The 20,261-nt window shown below is 41.4% G+C and overlaps 1 protein-coding gene across 6 annotated transcripts in view; it reads right to left on the bottom strand.

The window, feature by feature from the left end:
* Window positions 1–2,833: 2,833 nt before the first annotated feature.
* PCYT1A (phosphate cytidylyltransferase 1A, choline) overlaps window positions 2,834–20,261 on the bottom strand; it is a 56,497-nt gene continuing 39,069 nt past the window's right edge. For all 6 annotated transcript variants that reach the window (XM_077487586.1, XM_077487587.1, XM_077487590.1 and 3 more), the window contains exons 4-9: window positions 14,542–14,658; window positions 13,822–13,973; window positions 12,143–12,221; window positions 10,255–10,397; window positions 7,953–8,141; window positions 2,834–3,604 (exon numbers count right to left, since the gene is read on the bottom strand). In XM_077487586.1, the coding sequence (XP_077343712.1) occupies window positions 3,401–3,604; window positions 7,953–8,141; window positions 10,255–10,397; window positions 12,143–12,221; window positions 13,822–13,973; window positions 14,542–14,658 (884 nt within the window). In that variant the 3' untranslated portion in view covers window positions 2,834–3,400. The remainder of the gene's footprint in view (window positions 3,605–7,952; window positions 8,142–10,254; window positions 10,398–12,142; window positions 12,222–13,821; window positions 13,974–14,541; window positions 14,659–20,261) is intronic.

Raw genomic sequence — 20,261 nt, 5'->3', positions numbered from 1 at the left:
TGTGAGACCCTGGGGGCCGCGACCTGGAGCCAGACTGGCTCTGTTGAACACCTGCTGGCTCTTAGACTCTGCGCCCCCTGGGAAATCTATGCTCTAGCTCCCAGTGAGATCTGTGTTGATGCTCCAGTAGACCTGCTTCCTGAATTTCCCAGAGTTCAATCCGCAGCAGTCAGTCTTAGGGTCCACTACCTTAGCGGTGCACTCCTGACTCCTACGGAGTGCATCTGTCACCTGGACTCAGGTGACCTGACAACTATACTGTACATAGACATACTCTTTTCTGTAAGCCAACATTCCTGTATTATAAATCCTTTTTTTATTGGTCTTATGTATTATTCTAATTTTCTGAGATACTGAATTTAGGGTTTTCATGAGCTGTAAGCCATAACCATCAAAATTAAAAGAAAGAAATGCTTGAAATATATCACTCTGTGTGTAACACATCTATATAAATTAGGATTTTCACATTTTGAATTGAATTACTGGAATAAAATAACTTTTTGATGATATTCTAATTTTATGAGATGCACCTGTATATGCAGGATCACAGTGATAGCCAATCACAGACCAACAGTGATCAGTAAAACCAGAACCTGTACGCTTTTTCTCCTTCTGAATGGCCATTGGCTCAGCGCGCTAATCACCTGCTGGTTTTCCAGCATGCAGGGCCGGCTTCTGTTGGACAGACCGACAAGGGCAGAATGTCGGACATTTTTTTTTTTTGAACCGGCAATTGTCTCCCGTCATTCTGCCTGTGTGTACGGGGCTTAAAGCTAAGACATTTTTTTTTTAGTTTTGCATGGAGTAGAGAGGGATTTGGTTTTTGTTGCTGTCTGCATCCCCACTTGGGAGACTCACCCTCTCTAATTGTCCCGTTTACCATTGTCATCAAAAGTGAAAATAAAAGTCCCAAATTTTGGGTTGACCCAAGAACAGTAATACAGGGTAAATTTTCCAAAGGGGGACACTAGTTCTGGTGACACCCCCAGATTTCCTCTCTTTGGAGGCATTATCTCTCACTTCCTGTTTTGGCTGTGGGACAGGAAGTGAAGTGAAAATCTTTCCAATGGGAACCATGGCAAAAAAAAAAAAAAAAAGGACAGGGATAACACTTTTATACTCTTTGCAAAATTAAAAAAAAACATTGCCTTTAGGCTGGGTTCACACTGATATGACATACGCTCTGACTTTGGGAGCACTTGTCGCATGATGTATATCAATCAATGGTTCCCTATGAGAGCTTAACTACTTTGGTCCTAATTCAGCCCATCAAATATCATTGAAGTCAGATCATCATCTTAACTGATCCAACTTTTGCATGCGACTTGTACACTGAGGATCTTGAAGGGCAACCCCACACCAAAATAAAAAAAAATGGCGAAGGCCCCCCCCCCCCCCCAATTCTATACCAGGCCCTTTGGGTAATATGGATATTGAAGGTAAACCCCAAACCAAAAAAAAAAAAAGTGTTGGCTCTTCCCAAAATCCATGACCCCACCCCAAAGCATCTTGTCCCCATGCTGGTGACCTTCCTGTAATTTTCCCAGATCCTTGGACCCCCTCGATAGTTTTGAATCTAGTCACTGCAGGTACTTGCATATTTTTTTTTTATCATATGCTCCATTTAAAATTCACCTGAAAGCAGTGGCGGCCTGTCCATAGGGGGCACCTGGGCAGCATAAGGAATTAAAATGGTAAATAATCAAATCGTTTTTTTGGCTGGATCATCTGGCTTTGGGCTTGTGTTGATGGCATGAATTTGAAATCAGTTTGTAATGCTTCTGAAATCAATCCAAATTCATTAACAGGGACATTTAACCACCTTCCCGACTTTGTATTCTTTAATGGAAATTAAAAACCCATTTGACATAAAGAAAAGCCTGTTGCCACAGGTTCTTATATTTACTGATTGTTACCATAGTTCTATCTATACCAAAACTCTTCCCCCCCCTAAAATGTTACTAAACCCAGGACCCTGTACTCACTATATCTGGACTCCCACAGTACACAGAACATGGAAATGCAATCATTTTAGTAAATATAAACTGTCAAATACCTTTTCTCATTAGCAGTATATAGCAGTCTTGTGATTCCTATCAGTGTCTGGTTAAAGCTTGTAGGTGGAGTTTTTATACAGCGCACTGGCTGTCCTATCAGGACCCCGACCCTCTGAGCAGTGCTGATTGGCCCTGTGCTGAACACATGCACTCTCTTAAGAAAAAAAAAAAAAGCTCTCCAGCAACACACCAAACTGAGCATGTGCAGCCTGACTCCAGTAACTCTTATCCGGACATGTTTTGGGGACAATGCAAGAAGGGAAAGATCTGTGCATACAAGACCAAACAGCCTTTTTACACAATGCAGAGGATTATTGTTCCACAGTGAGTATAACAAGCATGCTTTACTGCATATACAGACTGATTTACTGTTGTAATACTTTAATGAAGAACATTTTTGAAAAGAAAAAAGTGAAATCAAGTATATGAAGCGTTCTTTCCATACCTGATTGACATAAATTTATAAATCAATAATTCTTTCTAATGAGCTACGTCTGCAAAAGGCAATCATTACCATGGTTCATAAAATATGATTTGGACCTTAGAAGTAATGTTAAAGTCATTGGTCATGCACCACAGGAGCAGAATATCCATAGAAATGTCTTAAGATGGCATTACATACCCCATTTCTATGCCTGTCCTTTAGTGCTTTGATGACAAGCAGATGTGTTTCTGTCCATCATTCCTGCTGGACTGGCAGTACCTTCATTTATTTGATTATCTATTTTAGCTGCAGCAAAAACTGGTTTCAGAAACAGAATAAATAAACGGAAAGCTTTTATGACAACAGGCACTTTTAATGAGAAATGGCTAAATTCCATGGGGTAATGTTTAAAACAGAAAGCATGTGACTGGTCACTACTCCCATAGCTCAGTAAAGTTTCATTAATGCCTTCACACCGACACATATAAAAACATTCTCCCTGTGCCACTTGACTTTGAAAACCTGTCCTCCATTAAAATCTTTTACAGTCCTGTGAAATGGGAGCTCGCAGCAGAAATTATGTTTAAGGTTCAAGTAATAAAAGGGTTATGATGAAGTGCAACAATCCCATGCGATAATGAAAAATAGAAGACGAATCAAGAATGAAGAAAAATTTCGGACGTCTAGTTCATTAAAAAGACAGACTGATTTCATACAAAAAAAAAATGAAAACAAAATTATTATGGTTATTTGTAGGGAAGAAGCGAGCATCGTATTCAGCGCCACACTCTAGATCCTCTTCGGGTTTATGGGGTTTACAAGTCCAACCTCCTTTCTATGTGGCTCCTTTCCTGGCAATCAGACAATATGGAATCAGCAGCTGGTGGGAAGGATTGCACAAGAGGGAAAAAATAGCAACTTAGTCCTCTTCATCCTCACTGATGTCATAAGCATTGGCCGCAGATCGAGACCTTCTGCCTGGAGACGCAGGTGGGGAGGTTCTGGAGAAGGGCCAGCGGAAAGATGGGGAAGGAGAGCGTTCTCGTGCAGGACTGCTGCTTGGGCTTTGTTTAGGGCTGATGGCCTGAAGCATTCTCCCCTTGCCTTCCTTCAGCATGTGTTTCTGTAAAATAGAGAATATGTTCAAATACTTGCCTTTTTATTATGCAGTTCTATTTAAAGTTGAACTCCAAGCACCCTTAAAGCAGAACTATACCCTCCTAATCTTTACAGTCAAGGAAGCTGCCATCTTAGCTTCCGTTTGATCTGCAGTTGCCATGGTGCACATGTGATCAGCAATAACACAAGCCATTTGATGGCTTGACAGTTCGACTGCAATCACAAACAACTCTGACAGTTATCATTAATGACATGCCTTGAATGTAACTGTTGTGGTAACAGTTAAATTGATGGGTTTAGTCCTGCAATAAACACAACTTTTTGAGCAGTAACAGAAAAAAAGTTTAGAAATAAAAGTGTCGTTTAAGACTTTCAGACCGCAGTATGTGGATTAACATTCACCGACACTGATAGTGCATTTATTCTATGTTCCATTTTAAAACTAGAAGTATGCACCCATGAATTTGGTAACCAATGAATTGGTTACCAAATATGTGATTCACCATGACAGCCAATAATCGTAATCACATCCAGTTTGTCTCAAACCTGCAAGTTACTGACTACAAATCAGTAGAATTGCTGCAAGCAGCTTTTTTTCTTTTTTTTTTTTTTTTTAAATACAACTAAAAACGGATAAAGCCTAAAATAAGCAAAAATTAAATTTTTAAAATTTTGGTCTATTTGTTGGCCTATAATAATAAAAATAAATAAAAACATGAACATGTATATATTAGTAAAGTCAAACTCAAAAGTAATAATAGTTATTGCCACGTTAACTGACACATAGTGGGCACCAAGACTTCATTAATCTTCCATCCTGAAATGGTTAATGTGGTTTAACTGCCTTCCTTAAAGTGGTTGTAAAACCTCAGACATGAAATACAGTGACTTACAAAGAAATTAAGGTTCTACAATTTTTGTAATATGTCATAAAATGAAAGAGACAGAATATCAACCAAAAATCCAGAAAAAGCACATATAACAAACGCTATAAATTAAAGGGGCGTTCCGGCCAATACATTTTTTTTTTTAAAAGTCAGCAGCTACAAACACTGTAGCTGCTGACTTTTAATAAGGACATTTACCAGCAATGTCGGCCACCCGAGGCCGATCCGTCCAGCAGCTTCACTGCTCATTTCCTACTGCCCATGCGCGAGTCGCACCACGCTTTGTGAATGGCCCCATTGTTTCTCGGACACACACATGTCCCAGAAGGCAATGAGGCCGCTCAGCCAAGAGGAGGAACTGCCACGGAATAGGAAGAGGAAGATTAGGAAGACTGCCTAGCAACAGCGGTTTCAGGTAAGTGAAAAGGTTTTTTATTTTTTTTTAAGATTATTAATGCATTTTTTTTTTTGGGTTGCCCTCTACTTTAAGGTGCAGTTCAGCGAGTAAAATAAGTATTTGATCCCCAAGCAAAACATGAATTTACTTGGAGAAACCCTTGTTGGCAAGAACAGTGGTAAGAAGTTTCTTGTAGTTGGATACCAAGTTTGCACACATCTCAGGAGGGATTTTGGTCCACATTTCTTTACAGATCTTCTCTAAAGCCTTAAAGTTTCTTGGCTGCCTCTTGGCAAGTTGAAGTTTCAGCTCCCTCCATAAATATTCTATAGGATTAAGGTCTGGGAACTGGCTAGGCCACTCCATGACCTTAATGTGCCTCTTCTTGAGCCACTTCTCTGTTGCCTTGGTGATATGTTTTGGGTTATTGTCCTGCTGGAAGACCCATCCATGACCCATCTTCAGTGTTCTGGCTGAGGGAAGAAGGTTCTCATCCAAGATTTTACAATGACCAAAAATATACCGCCAAGGCAACAGAGGAATGGCTCAAGAAGAAGCACATTAAAAGGTCATGGAGTGGCCTAGCCAGTCTCCAGACGTTAATCCTATGGAAAATTTATGGAGGGAGCTGAAACTTCATGTTGCCAAGCAATAGTCAAGAAACGTTAAGGATTTAGAGAAGATCTGTAAAGAGTGGACCAAAATCCCCCCCGAGATGTGTGCAAACCTGGTCAACAACTACAAGAAACGTCTTACCTCTGTGCTTGCCAACAACGGTTTCCCCACCAAGTACTAAGTCCTATTTTGCTTGGGGATCCAATACTTATTTTACTCACTGAACTGAAACTCCATTTATAACATTTGTATCGTGCTTTTTTCAGTTTTTTTGGTTGATATTCTGTCCCTATCATTTAAAATACGCCTATAATAAAAATGATAGACACTTAATTTCTTTCTAAGTGGGCAAACTTAGAAAATCTGCAGGGGATCAAACAATTATTTTCCCCACTGAATGAACAAACATTATCCCTCTATAATGTGTACTTGTCTCAGTTAAGAGCACTAAAGGGCAGTACACATGGGATGAATATTTGGCGGCATTGGCCAGTTCAATAGAAACGGACATTTGGCCCATGTGTATGGCAGCCGGTCTGACAGAACCCAGATGTTCGGCCGGCTTCGGTCAAAGGGGCACGGCCAAAAGAGGTCTTCCCATCGGCTCCTGATCAGCACTCTCAGCCAATGGGTGTTCTGGCGGGGGGCAGTCCCCCTGTCAGAACACAATAGCTCAGCTGGGGAGATTGCTCTAGTAACATCAGTTTGTTAGTGCTGTGGCTCCTCCTGAGCTCTTCAGTTTTTTTTTAGTTTGTACTAAGCTTAAGTGTACCTTCTATCAGCCGTTTTGTTCCTCTGCTATCAGGATGAGTCACTTATGACCCCAATAGGAAAAAGGTGACAGGGGAGGGAGCTCCAGCTGATTGACAACCTCAGCTCTGTTCCTGTGTGAAGGGGGGAGTTTCCTTTCCCTTCAATCAGCTCTCAGAGCTCTCCTCACTGAGCTCTGCAGTGTGTAACCTTAGCTCTCCGCCCTCTTTTTTTCTGAATGCTCAGACAAGTTTTATAAATTCTTCACTTTGAATGGATGTAGAGAAGACTGCAAATAAACAGGTACATTATACAGTGCATTCATAAAGTATTCAGACCCCCTTCACTTTTTCAATTTGGTTATGTTGCAGCCTGGTAATATAGTTGTTTAAAAAAAAAAAAATCTTATTATTCTACACTTAGTACCCCATTCATGAATACTTTATGAATGCACTGTATATAGAAGGATTTATTTCATCTTTGTGTATCACCTGCGGACAGTCACTTCACTGTGTATATGTAAGGATTTATAACCACTTTAAGTCTGGCTTGCATGATGCTATGCAGTGTCTCTAAAATTTTAGTCTGTGGGAGTGTATTACAAACACGCAATCAACTTCTGTTTGGGATTTCTCAATAGCTCCTGGGACTACTTGTCTCAGCCGCCCTTGCCCAGGCATTTTCTTGCAAGCAGAGTCAAGTCAGAACCATGAACACCATCAGCACTGCCTAGAACAATCACTGCCAAAATCAGTAAGTCAATCAAGGGACAAAGGCTTTAACAGCACTTGGCTCTACCTAGCAGCATAAGCTTTATGGTCAAACATTCAGTAGTTTCTTTATACAGGCAGCCAAAGGGAAGGATCTTGGCCTAGATCTAAAATGACATTAACCCATGTTTTCAAAAAGAATGAAACAGAGCCCTACCCTCCTTTGATTGAAGTGGAACTACAATGTATCTAAGCACCACAAACTGAAAACATTTAATTCATTTTTATTATTCAAATCAAACTTTGCCATTTGTCCAGGTCTCCATGCTTTATTTTATTGAGAAATCTCACTGAAATACCCCCACCCCAGCATTTCTTGAGTAAGGGCAGCATTTACTTTCTTAAATCCATCTACCCTTAGGCCAGGCATGCAGGCAGGAGGGTGTGCTTAGCTGAGAAAACCCCTCCTCCCCTTCAGATGAAAGAAAACTAAATGTGCATGGAGACTACTGGGATGCATGACATCATTTTGGCTTTGGCCAGGAACCAGAAAGTGGACGTGCAGCTTACACCATTGGTGTGGTCCCTGTGTGCTGGGATGACTGACTCCTGCGCCGACCAATGAAGTTGTCCGAAGACCAGCACGGACTTCGAACCGTTAGAGGGGAGGTAAGTATAGTGCATTTAGTTCTGTTTTAATGGTTTCTCAGCAATTCATTGCTTAAACATAGAATTTCTAATAAGAATGATGCTGAGTTTTGTGGAAAGTCAGTTTTAACTGTTGAATCAAAATAGTAAAATAGCATAACAGTATGTATCAACCAATGTATTCCTGCAGTTTACTAAAATAACACCGAATTATGAATTCCACACTTTAGTAAATGCCAAATCTGGTTGTTCTGTGAAAAGGTTACCTATCATTATACCGAGTAACACAATATCTCAATCAAGAGAGTGATCTAGCGTCAGCTCTAAAGGAGGACCTTTACTTACCAAAGCTCCTTCTGGGCCAAACATTTCCAAGAAGTTTCCAATGAATTCCCTGGACTTTTCCTCCCATTTCTGGATCAAGTCAATGCTTTTCACTTCAACCTTCTCCAGAAATTCCTTAGACTTTTCCTCTACATCCTTTACTTTCTTTTTCACCTTATCCACACGCTCCTGCAGGTTGTACTTCTTCTCCTGAAATCAGGACAGACAAACAATCTCACCTTGTGCGATACCAGTTTTTTTCAGAAGTAATCATAGTGTATCCTTTCTAATGTGTTATATTCTAGTGCAGTGATGGCAAACCTTGGCACCCTAGTTATGGAACCACATTTCAGATGATGCTCACCTATGCTGCAGAGTGCATGAGCATTATGGGAAATGTAGTTCTAAAACATCTGGGAAGCCAAGGTTCGCCATCACTGTTCTAGTGCATTAGATCTACCAAAAAAGGGAGAGTAAATGACATAAACCAAGGTGCATACGCGGAAATATTCACAGTAGCCCAACAGTAACACGTGCTGAATATCAAAATACTATGATGTAGAAAATGTAAACCATATTCTGAAAAGGATAAAAAAAAAAAAAAACGGAAAAAAAGGTCTTATAACAGTCTTTATCCAATGAAAAAAAATATATATAAGTAATTCCCAGTGCTGTCCTAATTAGGAAAAATCCCTTATGGTGTTAGGACAGCACTGCGAATTACTTATATATTTTTTTTTTCATTGGCTAAAGAAGACTGTTATAGGACTTTTTCTGTTTTTTTTCTCGCTCTTTTTAGAATATGGTTTACATTTTCTACATCAATGTATTTTGATATTCAGCACCTGTTACTGTTGCACTACTGTGAATATTTCTGTGTATACACCTTGGTATATAGAATTTATTCTCACTTTTTCATATTTATAAGTAGCAGCATTGATTACAAATATTTTATTTTTCTCACTACGACTTTGAGCAGAAGTGACGTGAGAGGCGATCAAATGCAGTTGTTTTCTGCTTTTATGCGCTTTTTACCTTACACTGATGTAAGCATCCATTTGTCTTTTTATTAAATTGCTTATTTAAATGATTTCACACTATGGGAGGCATTCTAGCCATTTCATTACGTCAGTGGTCATCAATCCTGTCCTCATGGCCCACTAACAGGCCAGGTTTTATGTATTACCTTGGGGAGATGCAGACTAGAATACTGCAATCACTGAGAAGCAAATGATATTACCTGTGATGTATTTCAGTTATCTTGCAAACCTGGCTTGTTAGTGGGCCCTGAGGACAGAGCTGATGCCTTATGTGGTTTGGAGTCATTGTCGATACTTCAAGAGCCTGGATTCTATACAGAGGAGATAAGGAAAGGAACACACAAAGGCTTGCTTTTCATAGTTATGAGGTGAGAGTTCTGGGAGCACGGGGGTGATTGATGAAAGTACTGTGATCGTTGGAAGTTCAATTCAGAAGGACTTTGCACCTTTATAGATCAATGGGACATTTCAGTTTAATGAATCATTTGGCTTGAGTCACTTATTGGACTTGATGTATGATTAATTACACATATAAGCATTAGAGGAATTGTGCAAGATCACTATTCATTTTCATTTATGTGTACTGTGAACACATTTGACATTGCGGCATTTCCATCATCACGTTTGCTTTATTCACGTTATTAATTTTGATTATAGTACATTTATTTCTTTACCTGGTAGCCCAGAGGATCATAAACGCATCTTTCTTTATTGTTTTATTAACTGAATAATGGGTAGTGTGCTTTGCACAGCACCTTTGTCCATTGTACTACCTTATGAATTAAAAAACAAACAAAAAAAAAGTATCTTGCGTCAAAAATGTACTGAATATTTCCATAAAGTCACTTGGGACAAAGAGTCTATTCATAGATATTCTCTTATAATACATTTCAATGCATTATGAGCAGTTTCCACCTCAGCATGTTAGCACTTATAAATGCCTTGAAAGCACTATCTGCAATTCAGATCAGGTTTAATTTAAAGAATTGAAAGGCATCCTAGAAGGAAGACTCACTATATACTGCACTAGCTAAGACTAGAAGATTAGCTTTGACTTTTGTTTTCAGCAAGTATGTAACAGACGTCATCACTGCAATAATGAGACCAATACATTGTAGTCAATTCATTAACCTCTGCTTGTAAAGCCTAATAAGCAAACAGTTCACAATTTCCGTTTTATCATTTTCCAGCGAAGCTCTGAATTTGCTGTGGGGAACATGGATCTTTTATGGGATGTATATTTTCCAGAGCACAAAACTGAAAAAGAAACTACCAGCACTCACATTTATGAAGCTGACATTAAGCTCCTTTGCAGTGTAGCCACGTTGAAGATTTCGGCGAGCATAGACATCATAATCTCGCACAATCCTAGTAATGATGTCAGATGTAGAGATTCCTTCTGTGCGCTGGGTTGGTGCAAACATTCCTGTGTAAATAAGCGTAAAAATTTAATTTTCTGCTACATAGCATCATACATAATGATATAAAATATACACATTTCTGGTGCGCTTTATGGCCTGTAAGGCTCTGTTCGTGAGTTTATTGCGACTTTACACTCTCTGGCACTTAAGTCGCAGCAAAGTAGTGCAGGAATCTTTTCAAAGTTGATGTGACTAATGCCCTGTACACGCAGTCGGACTCTCTGATGGAAAATGTGCGATTGGATCGCGTTGTCGAAAAATCTGATCGTGTGTGGGCTCCATCTGACCTTTTCCGTCGGAATTTCCGACACACAAAGTTTGAGCGCTGGATCTAAAATTTTCTGACAACTAAATCCAATCGTTTAAATTCTGATCGTGTGTAGACAATTCCGACGGACAATGTGCCACGCATGCTCAGAATAAATTACGAGATGAAAGCTATTGGCTACTGGCCTCTTTATAGTCCCATCGTACATGGTTTACGTCACCTCGTTCTGAACGATCGGATTTTCCTATAAATTTGTGCGACCGTGTGTATGCAAGACAACTTTGGGGCAAGATCCGTTGTAAAAAATTTGACGGATTTTGTCGTCATAATGTCCGACTGTGTGCACAGGGTATAAGTTGCATAGATTTGAACGGGTTCCATTTAAATCGATAGGCTACGACTTGCCATGCGACTTAACCACTTTCAGACCGGACCAATTTGCTGGTCAAAGACCAGACCACTTTTTGCGATTCGGCACTGCGTCGCTTTAACTGACAATTGCGCGGTCGTGCGACGTGGCTCCCAAACAAAATTGACGTCCTTTTTTTCCCACAAATAGAGCTTTCTTTTGGTGGTATTTGATCACCCCTGCGGTTTTTATTTTTTGCGCTATAAACAAAAATAGAGCGACAATTTTGAAAAAAACGCATTATTTTTTACTTTTTGTTATAATAAATATCCCCCAAAAATATATAAAAAAACATTTTTTTCCCTCAATTTAGGCCGATACGTATTCTTCTACATATTTTTGGTAAAAAAAATCGCAATAAGCGATTATTGATTGGTTTGCGCAAAAGTTATAGCGTTTACAAAATAGGGATAGTTTTATAGCATTTTTATTAATAATTTTTTATTATTTTTTTTTTTACTAGTAATGGCGGCGATCTGCGATTTTTATTGTGACTGCGACATTGTCGGGGACCCATCGGACATTTTTGACACATTTTTGGGACCATTGTCATTTATACAGTAATCACTGCTATATAAATGCAGTGATTCCTGTGTAAATGACACTGGCAGTGAAAGGGTTAACCTGTGGGTGGCAGTGTAGGGGTTAAGTGTTCCTAGGGGTGTGTTACTAACTGTGGGGGGGTTGGGCTTTCATTTAGTGTACACTGATCTCTGCTCCAATCACATGGAGCAGAGATCAGCGTCACTAGTTGCTAGGCAGAATGAGAAAATGTTGTTTATACAGCATTTCCTCCATTCCGCCGCTCCGTGAGACGATCGCGGGGATGCCCGCGGCGATCGAGTCCGCGGGTCCCGCGACCGGACTCACGGAGGTCCCGACCAGCGCGGGAGCGCGCCGCCGGCGGCGCGCTCCAGATGGCACGGCGGCAACGAATATTGGACGTACATGTACGCCAATATGCCTGCCCGTGCCATGCTGTCGACGTACATCGTCGTGCGCTGGTCGGGAAGTGGTTAATGTGTCCAAAGTTGCACAAGTGTGAACAGAGCCTTAAGGTAGAAAAGACTGACCTGCGTCTTTTATGTGCTGGTAAACGTCATCACTTTCTGCAGATGAGTAAGGGATATCATCATGTGCCACAAAGTCAATCTATAAAAAGGGAGGAAAACATTACAAAAGGTTAGATGAAAAACACTCACATTTATAAAATTAAAGCGGAGGTCCACCCTAAAATGGACCTTCCGCTCATCGGATTCCTCCCCCCCTCCGGCGCCACAATTGGCACCTTTCAGGGGGGAGGGGGGTGCAGTTACCTGGATAATCCAGGTAACTGCACCCACTTCCGGGCTAGCTCTCTGCGGAAAGGGGCCTTTCCGCAAGCGCCCGCCCCCTTCAGCAAGTGCCCCGCTGCCTGCTGGGAAACACACAGCTCCCAGAGGCAGCGGGGACCGTCCTCATTGCGCAGCACGGCTCGCGCATGCGCAGTAGGGAACCGGGAAATGAAGCCGAAAGGCTCCATTTCCTGATTCCCATACCCAAGATGGCGGCGGCAGGACCTGACAGACGACCTAGCGATCGGCTTCGGGTGCCGACATCGCGGGCGCGCTGGACAGGTAAGTGTCACTATTTTAAAAGCCAGCAGCTGCAGTATTGGTAGCTGCTGGCTTTAAAAACGCGGAGTCCCGGTGGACTCCCGCTTTAATGGAAAGAAATATTGTAAAGTGCCATTCTGTCAGGATGATGTAAATTAGAAAAAAATAAAACTATTATTAGGACTTCTTCATTGGGTATAATCTCTAGCTTTTATCCCATCTAGTTGAGTACGTCTGTTATTATTGATTTGGTGTATTTATCCATTTAGTGCAGGCATTCTGCAAAGCTCTACAATGTTATGACATTCATGCTTGTCCCTGCCGCCAAAAGGAACATGCACCTGAAATGGGTCTACCAGTCACATCCTATAGGGTTAAAAGAGAAGTATTTTTTTATTTGCCCATTATACCTACCTAGGTGGATGCTGCATCTGTCCTCCGCCACCTCTGCACTGAGAACTGAACAGTTGAACATCGCCGAAGGCTCGGTTCTCTCAGCTCCCCAAGCAGAGAGCTGCTGCCTGTCAGTCAGCAGCTCTCCTCTCTGCTCCTCCACGCTCATTGGAGCGCTGAACTGTGGAGGGGCAGGGAGTGGCCATCTCAGTGGCTTGCTAAGAGACTGACACATGCATCAGTCCAGGCACCTGGCGGATCCAGGCTTTATTGTCAAGATGACACGGTGCCTGGACTGATTCCAGTGACTTCAGCGAATTGCACTGCTGTGACCCATAGGAGAGGACTTCTCCTTTAATGCTAAGTGGAAATCAATCAATGGATCAGTATGCATTTTGGGGGGTGTGACAAAACAATAGCAAACCCACATAAACACAGAACAGAAAAACTTGGTTCTGATAGAATCCTGCTGGCAAAACAACTTAAGTCCCCAGTGCTGCAAGGCTGCATTGCTAAACCATTAAGCCACAACCAAGCCCCATGCTGTAGCAGCGAAATGCACTTCCAGAAATTGTGTTTAAATGACAATTATACTTCAGCCTCAACTGTTTTGTTTTAAGAGGCAAATCAGTGAAGTGATCAAGTGTACATTCACCTGCATGCAAATAATGTGGATATTCTTAAAACTGGTAATGGCTGATGGGTCATGCCTGCTCCAACTATTATTTCAGAGAGGCAACCTTGTGGAGTGGATCCTCTCTCACCCTGTGCTCCTCAAGGAATTCTGGGGTGAGCGTCCATGGTGCGTTCCTCACCACCTCATCTACGTAGCGACAGTGCTGAACTGCATCATACCGTTCTTCCTCATTCATCACTGTGAAGCCCTTCAGGTTATGTGTCAACTCATCACTACAGACTAAAAAAAGAAGAGTCATCTAATTAGATCAATTCACAGCACTACTAGGGCACTATTCATGTATAGGTTGGGAACATATGAAAATTGAATTAAACAGATATACAATGTGCTAACAAAAAAGTTACATGAATGCTATATATAAGTGTCAAGGGCTAAACTGTAATCCTCTAATATACAGTGGTTCCATCTTTAATGCATACAAAGCCCTATCAGACCAAAAAGTGTTAAAGAAAACCATTGGCAAGCAAAGTAAGCGTTGGCATGGAAGAGTAAACACAGTATGGATAAAATGTATTTTCCATATGAACTCAGTAGTGCTCTAGTCTTAGATGCAAACCAATGTGCAGACACTTTGTATGCTTTACTTCCAGAGGAAATGTAGACATGCCTTTTCCCTTCACCTCTATGAGAGAAGCTTTTGTATACCTCATATAAGCCGAGCAAAGTCAGCAACACAGCCCACAAAGTTCCTTGTGTGGTTACAAATTCAGCAAAATGGTCAAAAATGCACAACTCTCAGCAGCCACATGTCCCCTGAGTCTGCCTTCCCGCCAAAGACTTGCCTTACCTCCTACAATCAGGTATGTGTTAGGAAAGAGATTCTTTGCTTGCATTAAAGCTCGGGCGTGTCCAGAGTGGAATAAGTCGAAGATACCATCCGCATAAACCCTCACTGGTCTGTCAGCTGCAGAAACATAGAAAGAACAGAAATTATTATTATAGGTCTGCCATGCAGAAACTACGCAAAGCAAAAGGTGAGCTGAGCGCAGTTGTTGCCAATTTGAGATTTCAGGTCTCATTTTTGCAGTGCAGTTGAAAGAATTCTTCTACGCAATATAAGCATCAGTCATTTCCATTCTCCACCTTCAGAAATAGGTCACGGATGTTGTAGCTTAGCTTAAAAAGAAAAAAAAAAAAAAGGAAAGGAAAAAAGGGAGCTGGCCCTGGGCACATATTTGTTATATGGTTCTTTTTGTTGGCCAGCTTACCTGCCATATTACTGAGGCAAACTCTCCACAAATGGTGGCCAGAGCACAAAATTGAGGACATTATCTTGCAATAGCAGACTTCGGCCATTATTTTGGCAGTCTGTTTTCTGTCAAAAGCTGAATGCACCAAGGCCTTCATCAGCAAAAACACGCTACATCACTGATGCCCCTCTGTTGACCTCAAGGCCTGAGTTAGAAACCTATCAGATTGCATGCATTCAAAGTAAAATACTGGTAGGTGGCTGTGGGCAACAGCGTAAGGAGCTCTCTCTCTCCCTGGACTTTCATGTCCGCATGTGTGAATGGCTGACAGCTTATCCCAGCAGTTTTTCTCTACAAGCATTTGATCGTAACAGGAAGACCCTCCCTTCCACTTAGTATACTGAGTTAGTACATTTTCTAAAAAAAATTAAAATAAATAAAAACCCCATCCCTGTATATAGAGTGCATCCGTAAAGTATTCAAAGCGCTTCACTTTTTTTCACATTTTGTTACAGCATTATTCCAAAATGGATTCAATTAATTTTTTCCTAAAAAGTTGTACAAACAATACCCTATAATGACAACATGAAAGAAGTTTGTTGGAAAACTTTGCAATTTTTATTGAAAAAAATAAATAAAACCCCCATGTACATAAGTATTCACAGCCTTTACTCAATACTTTATTGAAGCACCTTTGGCACCAATTATAGCCTCAAGTCTTTTTGAGTATGATACTACAAGCTGGGCACACCTATTTTTGGGCAATTTCTCCCATTCTTCTTTGCAGGACCTCTCAAGCTCCATCAGGTTGGATGGGGGGCGTTGGTGCAGAGCCATTTTAAGATCTCTCCAGAGATGTTCAATCGAGTTCAATTCTGGGCCACTCAAGGACATTCATAGAGTTGTCCTGTAGCTACTCCTTTGTTATCCTGGCTGTATGCTCAGGGTCATTGCCCTGCTGAAAGATGAACCTACACCCCAGTCTGAGGTCCAGAGCGTTCTGGAGCAAGTTTTCAACAAGGATGTCTATGTACATTGCTGCATTCATCTTTCCAATGGACCTTGACATATCTCCCTGTTCTTGCAGCTGAAAAACCATCCCCACAGCATGATGCTGCCACCATCCTGTTTCACTGTAGAGACTTCTGTCTGGCCACTCTCCAATACAGGCCTGATTGGTGGAGTGCTGCAGAGATGGTCGCTCTTCTGGAAGGTTCTCCTCTCTCCACAGAGAAATGCTGGAGCTCTGTCAGAGTGACCATCAGGTTCTTGGTCACCTCCCTGACTAAGGCCCTTCTCTCCCAATCGCTCAGTTTGGCTGGGCGGCCTGCTCTAGAAAGAGTCCTGGTGGTTCCAAACTTCTTCCATTTATGGATGATGGTGGCCATTGTACTCATTGGGACCCTCAATGCTGCAGATATTTTTCTGCACCCTTCCCCAGATCTGTGCCTCGATACAATATGGTCTCGGAAGTCTACAGACAATCCCTTGGACTTCATGGCTTGGTTTGTGCTCTGACAAGCACTGTTAACTGTGGGACCTTATATAGACAGGTGTATGACTTTGCAAATCATGTCCAATCAACTGAATTTACTACAGGTGGACTCCAATCAAGTTTTAGAAACATCTCAAGGATGATCATTGGAAACAGGATGTACCTGAGCTAAGTTTTTTGTGTCATGGCAAAGACTGTGAATACTTATGTAAAATTCGAATTTTTTTCCGTTTTTTATTTTTAATAAATTTGCAAAGATTTCCAACAAACTTCTTTCATGTTGTCATTATGGGGTATTGTTTGTAGAATTTTGAGGAAAATAATGATTTGAATTAATTTTGGAATAAGGCTGTAACATAACAAAATGTGGAAAAAATTAAGCACTGTGAATACTTTCTGAATGCCCTGTATACACCGTATAATAGCCGGTTCACGTAGGGGCGACTTAGCCCGCCTGACAAGTTGCGCTCCGTTCTGTACTATGGAACCGTTCTAATAGGAGCGACTCAAGACGCTCCGACTTAGAAAAAGGTTCCTGTAGTACTTTGGGGGCGACTTGCATTGACTTCTATATAGAAGTCATTTTGCAAGTCGCCGCTGAAGTCGTGTGCAGGTCGCCTCACAGAGTCGGCCTGCAAGTCGCGTTGCCCTTCTGTGAACAGACTCTGACTGACATGGAAAAGGTTGTTGTGAAATAATCTTAGCCTTTATGTAATGAGCACAGCAGTTGAACAGGTATGATGAAATACTGCAATACAGTGCACTTAGCTCATAAAGAATAATGGATGAAATAAGCCAGAAACGTTAACCCTTCTGTGCCCAGAAGTCATTAAAGCTTAGATCTCCAGGCTAAATTTTGCAGTGTCATTTAACCTGGCTATAGATCCATGATTAATTTGCTCACCTAAATATTTTTTTATATGTAAGGACACCTAGAGATTTAATTTGGTACGCTGTTTTAATAAAAGAAAAAAAAAAAAAAAAAACTCATGCTCTGTACGCCATTTAAAAAAAATAAAAATATGTTAAGTTATTTTTTTAATACTATACTTGCATCAGATATGTACAGTATCAAACAGAAGCATACTGCTATTTAGAGGCTGCAGTGGCATCAGCAAATAGTTTTTTTTTTTTCTGAGCAAAAGTTTCAACTTGCATGTGATCACCATGTCACAGATGCAAACACTGTTTCTCTGGGCCCCAATCATTAGAGGGGACTGAAGTTGTCAGTGACAGATGGGTTTGACCGATAGCAGCTATGCAAAGTGTTGGTGGGTAGCTATTAAGGGGCATTTTTTTAATGTACACCCCAGGCCCCAGCATTCTCTAGTGTGAGCAATGATTGGTGAAAAGGTAATAACAGCGAATTCGTGCTAGCCTCACTATAAGGCAGCCCATTTGTTAGTCAGTTTTTTCGTTCAACTGGCAACTGACCCGATTCACTCATCCACACATTCAGGGTGGATGAGGGAATCTTCCCCACTGTCATTGTATTCTGACAGCAAGGAGGCTTCCCTGCTGTCAGGTAACACAGTTCAGCACTGCAGTCTGTAGCACTGATGGAGCAGGGAAAATCCGACTGGGCTATTGTACAGAAGATGATCAGTAAGTAGATCAACTTCTGTCCAACCACTGTGCCCACACATGGATCCAAAATTTGGCCAGTCCCTGCTGAACTGGGCAAATTTCTATCCAGTTTAACATGTCCCCATGCTATCATTATCTTCTGCAGTACATCTCCAACTAAACCTGTACTATGTCCACAGCCTTTGACCATAATTTGGTCTATTCCCAGTGTACAGCCTAACTCTGTACTGCTCATGTGCACAAATTACAACATCAGAAGCCAGCCAACAGCCAAAGAGGAATTCAACAGGACCCAGAAAAATTGTGTGCAGGGGGCACAGCAGTTTCAGAATCCTGGACCCATCATCACTGGAGGACAGCATAGTTGAAGGTAGTTGTGCACCATAATCTGCAAGTATGCTGTGAACGTGCATGTTCTAATGAAAACTCCACCCCCCTCCCCAACAAGTGTATTTCTGTTTTAGCAATCAAATAGGGTGGGTCTAAGCACCTTTAGGTACATGTAATAAGACAGTTAATAAATATGTTTTTCTACATTAAAGGAAAACTGAGAAGCTATTTGACAGAAGATATGAAACCTTTTAAAAGATGGATGGTCTGACTGGTTTCCATAATTGGTCTCAATCATTTATGAAATGGAGTGGGGTTGTCATGCTTTATCTGCTTTACTTTTTTTAAATGTAAAATGAATAACTACATGCAGAATCCAGTGGTAAAGGCACCCCACTGTAGTTATGAGCTCCATATGGAAGGCAAAGACCACACCTAACCCCTAGGCTGCATCCAGGGCTGTCACTTTACACAAATGAAGTTGAGCAGGTGTTGAACATACCTGAAAATAGTATGCAAGCTTGTGACCCTGGCAATTACACCTTCCATCAAAGGCTTTTCGGACATATATTTTGCGTGTGGACAGACTAAAATCATTCTCAGCATTTCGGTTGGTGGAGCAACTGATGAGATGCTACAGAACCCTTGATTGCTCTTTAGCAGATTTCCAGTAAAAGCACTCTACTGCAGTTACTGTAAAGATTTGGCACAGATGCTTACAGCTAATGCAGATGAATTTCAACTTCCTTGCCACCATTTATGCTTCAGAGAAAAGTGCCATTTATAGACACAGTGACTGGAGACTCGTATAAACAGATAAGTAACGTAGTAATGAGAAACAATACGTAATATGGCAGACTGTTGAGAAATACTGTGTTGAAGAACGGCTTGTTGAATCAGTATTATGATTAGAAAAAGGAAGTTTTTAATGTTAAAATAATCATGTTGTATCATGATTTGTCCTTAACGGTTATGTTATAAAGGACATTACAGATGGTCACTGAACAATTCATAACACACTGGTATTCATTACTTCCCAATCACACAATATTTTAAGTGGGCACATGTTATTTGGTCACGTAGAAGCTAAAAATGGAGCTTGGCAGCATAGGATTCTAGACAACTAGGATAGAAGCCAACGCTGGAAATGAACATGTATCTGACCATGGACAGAAGGAAAATAGGGGAGGCAGGGCATGAGCTGACCAGGATAGGGAGAAGTGAGAGTTAAGGAACAAGGGACTAGGACTGTGGACTGGGAGAAGAGAGAAGGCAGTGGGATCGGATCATGGACAACAGATGAATGAGTAGGATTAGATCATTAAAGTGGTTGTATACCCACATTTTTAACTTTTACCTACAGGAAAGCCTATAATAAGGCTTACCTGTAGGTAAAAAAAAAATATCTCCTAAACCTGTACGGTTTAGGAGATATTCCCCTCGGTATGCGCCGCTGACTGCAGCGGCGCATGCGCACAAGGGGTTTCTCGCCGTCAAAATCCGGCAGCGGCCGAGCGGCCGGACTGAAATCTCCCGCGCGCATGCGCGGGAGTGACGATATTGCGGCTCCGGCCACTCACAGCGCCGGAGCCGCGATACCCGGAAGAAACGCCGAGGGAGCATGTCAGCTCCCTCGGCGTGGATCGGGCCAGATGTCGGGGCCTCGTTCTAAGGTAAGTATTTCATAATGAGCTAGTATGCGGTGCATACTAGCTCATTATGCCTTTTGCTTTGCAGGTTTAAAAAAAAAAATGTGCGGGTTTACTACCGCTTTAACATCACTGGGGTAGAGGAGATCTGTCAGATATCATAAAATGGAAGGATGAGGGAAATTCCAGAAAATACACTGCAGATAAACAGGGGTGAGCCAGTGATGCTATTGCAGACAGTGGGGTTTATTTGCTA

The sequence above is a fragment of the Lithobates pipiens genome, unplaced genomic scaffold (genome assembly GCF_037356315.1).
Source record: "Lithobates pipiens isolate NorthernLeopardFrog02 unplaced genomic scaffold, aLitPip1_a1.2 Scaffold_18, whole genome shotgun sequence".
NCBI lineage: Eukaryota > Metazoa > Chordata > Amphibia > Anura > Ranidae > Lithobates > Lithobates pipiens.
Note: the sequence above shows the minus strand (reverse complement) of the source record. Positions and strands in the feature narration are given on the sequence as shown.